The 8,502-nt window shown below is 41.9% G+C and overlaps 1 protein-coding gene across 6 annotated transcripts in view; it reads right to left on the reverse strand.

The window, feature by feature from the left end:
- Positions 1-7,063, reverse strand: part of PRTFDC1 (phosphoribosyl transferase domain containing 1) — a 47,848-nt gene extending 40,785 nt beyond the window's left edge. For 5 of the 6 annotated variants that reach the window (XM_040591984.1, XM_040591983.1, XM_040591982.1 and 2 more), the window contains exons 1-2: positions 6,999-7,063; positions 2,852-2,958 (exon numbers count right to left, since the gene is read on the reverse strand). In XM_040591984.1, coding sequence (XP_040447918.1) covers positions 2,852-2,958; positions 6,999-7,058 — 167 coding nt within the window. In that variant the 5' untranslated portion in view covers positions 7,059-7,063. Of the gene's footprint in view, positions 1-2,851; positions 2,959-5,545; positions 5,630-6,998 lie in introns of those variants that run through there. The other variant, XM_040591981.1, reaches the window with a different exon arrangement.
- Between the last annotated feature and the right edge of the window lie 1,439 nt (positions 7,064-8,502).

Here is an 8,502-nt window from a genome sequence, read left to right on the forward strand (position 1 = left end):
TAAGTATCTTGACTTGACTGGGTTTGGATCAAGTTCACAGTAGGCAGATATAGAGTGATGGATGCAAGATGCAAAGCATGTGAATCAAACTGGTTAACCTTAAATGCATAAATTCCCGTTACAGAAAAGGGAGTAACACATCTCAGGGTATGTTGAATTCATAAGCATTTCAGAGACTTTGGAGCAAAGAATGTAACTTATCCTTCCATTTTACCTCACAGGAAAAATCAACATAAAATATTCCTGTACAATCCCCTAATTTGTTATGTTAGTTACTATGCAAGAACAATAAATTAAGTGAAAGGTAGGCAAGAGAACTGTTAGAAATATTTCATACTGATAGGCTTAGGAAGATGCTACCCCTACAATTTAATAAAAATATACACAAATACTATAAAGAAATATACCATTGATCAAAATTTTATAAAAGGTACACATTATCACTACTTCATACAGCAAAAGAGTGCAAAGAGCTCAGTGACTTGTTCCAAGGTCACACACATGAGAATAATCACGGTTATACTCCAATGGAACCAGAACTGCAGGGTTCCCATATCTGTCTTCTCTACGACAATTCTGCATTTCAACCACAATGTGGCAGATGATTGAAACCAAAAAACGTAAATTTCCACCATGCAATAGTACATAAATTTTCAAGATAAAAATAATAAACATGAATGCTTATCTTAAGTAGCTTTGCTTTCTAAAGAGCAAGGTAGATGGCATTTCTAGACCTAAAAAAGGGTACCAGGTAATTTCTAGATTTAAAGCAGATATCATCAGAATACTGAACAATGTCATTTCATGTTTTGAAGAAAAACAGCTCAGTGCATTATTTTCTGTAAACACTTATGCTGGAAAGTTCTTTGATTCTAATTCTCTCTGAATTAGATCAGTAGTTTCAATGAGAGTCGATCTCCTGCCAGGATGCAATTTTAAATAAACCTGTAATTTATCTCACGTCTTTCATGATTACATTTGTTGGGGTTTTATTTCCTCTACCCACTGCAATATGAGAATCCATTTGCCACTACATAAATACACTGAACTTTAATGAAATCTACACATGCATGTACCAGAGAAGAATAAGCTCTAAACTGAAGATAATATATTAGTTATGAGCAAAAGCTTGTGCTTCATTTTCACATCTTTGTACTTGTAATGTTCAAGTAAATTCCACACAGCAGTAATTAATATTTTTTAGATTTGAAAAATAGATTGTATGATGTGATCATCTTGTTTGACCTCAAATACATTATCCCTTTTACTGATGTAAGAATGAAGAAGTAAAAGACTTTCTCTTACTTTTCTGAAGACTAGGAAAATAGTCTTTTATCATATTTTATCACGTCTGAGAATAATGGGGAAGACCTCTCATTATGAAGAAACACTTCTCTGGTGATTTTAATTTTTTTTTATAGTCTTCCTCAGATTGTTTGAGGAGCTGAAATTTCCAAAAATTCCAAAGACCACTTTCTATTTTAAAAGAGTATGAACTCCAGCATAGACAAAAATGTACTAATTTAAATTTCTAAATAAAAGCATACCAGTTTTTTAATCTATGTTTATTGCTACCAAGCGACAAGAATTTTCTTAAGTGCTGAGCATTCTTCCTACATGAAAATTTTGTGTGATCACAATATATTCAGTTCTACATTCTTTTTCCATTAGAAGAGAATCAGCCTTTTCAGTTGAAGTTTAAGGAAAAACAGTGGAGTTCATTCTAGTGGAGTACAAAAACAACACTAGAGTTCAATGCTTACTTCAAACAAATTTATGTTGAATTTTATGAGAACTGAAGTTGTAACATACTTATTTAAAAAAGAAGAATTAAAAGTAAGTTGACTCTAACCAAAAGAGATGAAAAATTCAACACAATGATAACTGAAAATGCAATGAAAGAAAGCTTGTGTTTAAAAAGCAAATACAGGTGTCATAGTGATGGATATTTACAATCCTTCCAGGAGTTCCAACAATTTCAGTACTTGCAACCAGCTGTTTAAATGTGGTAGGTAGAAAGCTGAAGGCTAAAAATATCCCATGAAATTCCATGCAGATATTCCCAATAAATACATTGAAAATTACAATCTCTATTTTGTAGCTTTTTAATAAGATTTTTAACAGCATGTCAAAATAGTAACCGAGCATGAACACTGAGTTGCGCTACCACAAATACCAAAGCAGCATTGAATGCCTACACTGAGAGCACATGAGAACTACTACAGGGTAAGGAATGAGGGATGATCAAGCTTTCCCACTGCCACCCTCCAAATCTAGCATCTGGACCCAACAGTCCACGACACACTATTTGGTTGTGCCGAATGGCAGAAGTCAATGGTGTAGCCAGGAACTATTAGGTTAATGGGCATTAATGATTTGTACTAGGAAGTGTGAAAGTTGCACATAACTGAATGTAGTTTTTTCTCCTTTTTATATCAAACCCACATGACATAGGGCAAGTGGGATATTCAAGTATAACTATATACAAAGCTTTGTACTTGTCTTTTCACTTTCATTTCAACTCTCTTGTAGTTTACATTCCAATACCAATTTCACTATATGATCACACTCTCCTTTTTGTGGGACCATTATCTCATTCAACGCCCAAATCAGAAATGAGGTGAAAGAAATCAGACAGGCAGTTGCAAAGGCAACTTCAAGTCTAGCATTTCCCAACCTTCAAGCATTTTTTTACTTTTCAAATTAAATAAATAAAAATATTTTTATAATTTCTAATATAATATTTTAGGACAAATGTTATACACACACTGTCTGTGGATGACAGGCTTTATAAAAAAGAGTAATACTAGTGACCAAAGAATTTATCTAGTAACATTCAAACTACACATACCTGTCAACAATAATGCCATGAGGTATGAGCACATATTCCAGATCTCCATAGTAGTGCTGAGGATAAGTGAACAAATCCAGACTGTATCCAGGCCAATTGTCTGAAATCTGAATATCAAATAGTAGTGTTAAGAATACTTCATGGTGTTTGACAATACATAACGGATATAAAATCAGTGTTCTAGTACACTCTATTGGCTGAATTAATTATATGACATGCTCTCTTCCAGTTACAACTTACTATTTCACTTTTCCTACTAATTACTTTACTTCTCAGTATATCTCAGAAATTAAATGCTACATTTTTCCCCCCCACCAAACGTGGGAAATTTCACCTGAAATTACAAACAACGAGATAGAAAGAGTAAATATTTAATAGTAAACTAGTGGCAAGTCTACGTTTCTTACTACTTTCAAACTCATAATGCAGATGTAGGATTATCAGCTAGAAGAGATTTTCCAATGGGAGACAGACAGTGGGATTAGAAGCCATAAAATTGTACATTAAAACTGTACATTTCTTATTTAGAGGTATTTTGAAGTTGCACATAAATAAATAATTATTCTACAGATGAAACAGCACATAGGGATAATAAACTATGTGGTTCATGGATAGCATCTGTTCAAATCAGTGGAAGACTGTACTTCCTGCCACAGGTGAGGTTCTTAGTTTGGATAAGTTTACAAAATGCTTACATCTCACCTCACTATCAGCTAGCCTGTAAGTTGATACATTTACAGCAAACCTATTTTACAGATTTAATTATGTTAGTTTCATAGTATTAGAATACAACAATTAGGAGATCCCACAGTATATGATGGCATTAGAGATTGAGCAGGGCAAAAATCAGCCAACAGATAAAGACTTCAGAAAGGTATGAAGATGAAAAGTCATCAGCACAAGAACTAAACAAACTCCAAACCAACAATTTTCACAATTCCTTATGAAAGACAAGACCTGCAGGTTCACAACGTATCTTGGAATCATTACAAAGCTTTGCTTCAATATTGGTTCAGGATAAAAAGCGACACCTAATAAGTTTTCTTTACAGTCATGTTCCTCAGGTCACATATTGTCTTTCTTCTTTCTACAGCTTGGCCACATGAACCTTGAGCAGAAGGATAAATGGCAAGAAACCTGCCTTTGTGAAGTGCACATCTTAACGACATTTCTGCTAAATATAGCCTTTAATGGACCATCACTGAAACTAACCTCTGCTTACAATTTCATGTAGTAGAGCAACAAACCATGCCTCAAAAATATCTAGGCTAACACAACATATTTGATGTTGAGCTGTTCCTCCACATCTAGTTTTCTTTAACTTAGGTATAGCCCTGCCTCACGCTGTACTGAAACAGTGTTCTGCCTCATGAAGTTTGTTTGGTTGGGGTTTTTTTGCATATTCGTTGACAGCTACAGACACCTCGACTGTTGTGTGTTCTTAACTCTGCCCAACAATTCCTGTATCAGGAAAAGTTACTTGTTGGTAACTAGTGCTGAACATTTGTCCATAAATAACATGATGCGGAGATCACTGGAATCAATGAAAAGTTTCCCGCCTGACTTGCACAAGCCTTGAAACTACACACAAAAAAAAATTACTTAGTTATGTTCCTCATTTCCATAGAAACAGGAGACTTGTTGCTGAGTTTTTTAATCAGAGGCAAGTCTCGCTCCGGAAACACTGCTGCAGAGGGCCTGGGAAGCCTATTTTCCTGTCTTCATTTTCAGCACAGAGGGGTGGCTGACACTTCTTAAATGTTTTGTAGCAATGAACTGTCTGAAATGGTTTTGTTCAAAAACATTCTAACATAAAATGAAATAAATTCAGATAGTGGTTTAAACTGCATGAGTACTATAAATACCTACCAAGAACCCTTGTCAGTATTGTTTATTTATGCTTTCTCCTATAAAACTCATGCAAATTGCATGGTTTTAGTGTGATGCAGAAAATCAAACTAAATGGATGGAAACTGCTTCAGAATTCATCCAAACCAATAGCTTTTACTTAGGTAAGCCATTTATGAAACATGATCAGGATGAAATTTTGATTCTCCTATCTATCCTGCTTCTCTTCAGTGAAAGAACATAAACTGCATCACTTGGCAATACTACAGAAGTTCTCATTTACAAGTGCTCACTGGCATTTGACAAATAAGATTAAATTCACATGTACTTTCTAAATAATTATTTTTCAAATATAAACAGCCTATTTCGTATTCTTCTTTTAAACAGGCACTTCCCAACAATAAGGCTTAGAAATTCTCATTTATCCTAAAGCTATTCACAGCATTATGCTATACAACAATCTTTAAGTAACTGTAAATTTTTAGGAGTATTCTGCTTGTGAATTTAAAAACAAGTGCAATTACCCTCAGTTTAATAGCTAAGCATCAAGTAATATCCTCCCCAAATTAAATGCAACTTCTCTTTACTTCTGCCTTTAGCCTTTGAAAATATGACAGAAGTATTTGTGATTGTTTCGATAAAAAGACAGTATTCAGCTGGATAAATAAATAAATATGCTAAATATATTGGTACACAAGTGTGTAATAAAAGTCCTACTGTGAAACAAAGAGCTATTTTTTAAGTTCAAGCTTGGCATGTTAAAGCAGCCCAGCAGAAATTCTTCAGCAGATATTTAAAAAGTTGATGTGAATGTACACAAAAAGGAATAACAATACATGGCAATACCTGAAAGCTATTCCCTTGAAGCATAAGAGAATCTGGAGACATTCAGTTGCAACACCTCTGGATGAACATTGCTAGTTTTGCTGTCTGGCGAAGTGGGTACATGTGAGGTTTGAGCACAGTACTCACCAAAGCAACAACGATCTGGATTCTGCTTTGGTATAAAGTAAGGGTGCAAGCATCAAGCAAAGTCCAGCTTTTGTAAACTTAGATCACGCAGCATTGGCCTTACTTTTGGTTATTTTCTTTGTGGAATGCATGAACACATTAGTGTGTAGCGAGCAGAAGAAATGAAATCAGTATAGCAGAATATGGTTACGAGCATTCACCTCCTTTACAATATCCTCACATTGCTCTGGCACCAAACACAGTCACCCACTTCAAAAACGCCGATTATTAAACAAGTGTCAGGAGATGCACGGTGGTTTCAGACAAAGCTGAAACAGCCAGCGATGGGTTTCTCTGGAAGGGGGACTGAGGGGATGCTGGTGGGGTCAGGGTGTACCTGCTGCCTGCAGAGAGCCCCCCACCCTGCGCCACAACCTGGGGAGGCATTCTTCAACTCTATTAAAATCCCAACGTCACAATAAAGTAAGAGCATGCCTAAGGTGGTGGCAGTGAGGGTATTTGCTTCACAGGAGAGTATGATTTGTCCCTCAGAACACGGAACATACTCGTTCATTTTTTGCATAATTTATTCAGCCACACTGGTCCTCAAAACGCACTGCACAAGTTCGGGCATCGTCCCACCACAGAAGCAAAGGCGCAGCCTGACAGCGCCCAGGGATCCTCAGGGCCCTGTGAGCACTGCGGTGGGAGCCAGACACCTGGGGATCCCTGGGGAACCTCGTCTCAGTTGCTCAAGCAACCTGGCGACACGCACAGCCACAGCCGCCGCTCGGCATAACTCGGGACGGCAGAGGCCGAAAGGTCGGCGAAGCCCCGGGAGCCGGCCGGCCTGCCTGCCTCCCAGCCGGGGAGCCCAACAGCCACCCTCCCGCCGCAGCCCGCGGGCCGGGCCAGGCACCGGCCCCCTCCGGCGGCCCCGCAGGGCTGGAGAGGCCCGCTGCGGCGTGAGGTAACGCAAGAGCGGGGCGGACAGCGGGGCGAGGGCGCGGAGCAAGCGGGGACCCTCGCAGGGCGGCTCGGCGGCTGGGAAGGACGTTGAGGGGGCGGACAGGGGCCGGCGGCGGCCTCGAGGCGGGGGCCGGGCGGAGGGGCAAGGCAGGGAGCGGAGCGGGGCCGGGGCCCAGCAGGGAAGGGCCGGGCCGGCGCGGGGGGTCAAACACAAAGCGCCGGAGGAGCGACGGCGGTGGGGGAGCCGCGCCGGCGGGGGCGGCGCGGGGTCTGCGGCAGCGCATGGCGGCGGAGGGCGGGAAGGAGCGGCGGGAACGCGGGGGGCGCGCACCGCGGGGGGCGACCGGCCGGGGCGGGCCGGGCCGCGCTTTGCATTTACCACAACGCCGCGGCCTCCGCCGCTCCGCGCCGCCGCGCCGCTGCCGCCTTGCCCGGCCATCTTCCTGCGCGCCCGCCCGAGGGGCCGCGGCGGGGCGGGGCGGGGCGGGACGGGGGAGCGGGGCTGGGGCCGCGCCGGCGGCCGGGCGGGCTGCGGGGTGCCCGGGGGGGGGGCTGCACCCCGGTGTTTGGGGCTGGTCCCCCCGCCTCCCTGGGGAGGAGCCGGGGTGCGGGACGCGCGGGGCCGGGCACGGTGCAGCGGTGCCTGCGGGCGGGTGCCCCGCGTCGGTGCCATGTATCGGTGCAGCGGGTCCCCCGTGTCGGTGCAGCGGGTGCGGGGCGGCACCAGGTGGGCGCCGGCGGGGCCTGAGGGGACCCGCGCGCGGGGACGGGCCGGCGGGGTGGTGGGGAGCGCTGGGCAGAGCTGGGTAAGGAGCCTGGGCTGGATGAACTCGTGGGTAAGATTAGGCTGTTGTGGTTTAGACTGACATTTTGATAGCTTGTTGCTTATACTCTGGAGAGAAAACAGGATGCGAGGAAGCAAACTTCCAGTAGTTCATTAATCTTGCTTTCCATCCTTGCTGACTTCTGCACTGGTGTGCCTTGCACCCCGCCGCTGTGCGCATGCTGGAGCAAGCCATGTCTTCCCGCGCCTTCAGCCCGCTGCCGTGTTGCTCGTGCTGTCATTGAGACTTGTAGGTCACAAGTTATAACAAGTGAATCCAGAGAACGCTATGGGTGTGTCTACAGTAGGAGTTCGGTGTCCAACACAGGCTGGTTTTTAGGTGCATCCTGTTAGCGCACTTACATTAGAACTGATAGGGCAAATAAGAGCTCAGGAATCTGGTGTTAGGAGAGCTTCTATAAATGAATCACCAATTAAAGTCTGGTTAAGTACTAAAGCAACTGAAAATTATCTTGTGATAAATGCTTTGTTATATGAAGCCAGATCTGTTTGCTTTTTTTGGTAAATTAAGGAGCTACTCTTAGAATTATTGCTACAGTTGACAACATGTCTGAAAGGACAGAAGACCAGGTTTACAAAGTACGACTCCAGAATATGTCTGCCTCAGAAGTGATATGGTATATCGTGTATATGAAGACTGTATCTATACATATGTATATGTATGCTGGAAAAAAATTGTTCCTGGTCACGGTGCTTTAAAATAAACTTAATTAAAAGTGGTGAATTTGATAAACAGCATATACAGACTTGTACACACCTACATAAAGTCAATAAAAATATTTTTGTCAAATACATAAATTTTCATAATGGCCAAAATCCCTAAATACATTTGCATTTCAATTGCATGTCAACATTTTGTACAACTATTGAGAAAGAAAGTCATCAATTTTTTCATCTAAACTTTGGGATTAAATGCTACTGATCTGTACTCACAATCGCTTTTCAAAATTTGAGGATTCTTCTTGCTTAGAGGTGGGCAAGAACCCCTTCTAAAGCCCACATTTGCCCTAAAGCTAATGCAATCTTTTTCAGTTATCAC

This window comes from Falco naumanni, chromosome 4, assembly GCF_017639655.2.
Source record: "Falco naumanni isolate bFalNau1 chromosome 4, bFalNau1.pat, whole genome shotgun sequence".
NCBI lineage: Eukaryota > Metazoa > Chordata > Aves > Falconiformes > Falconidae > Falco > Falco naumanni.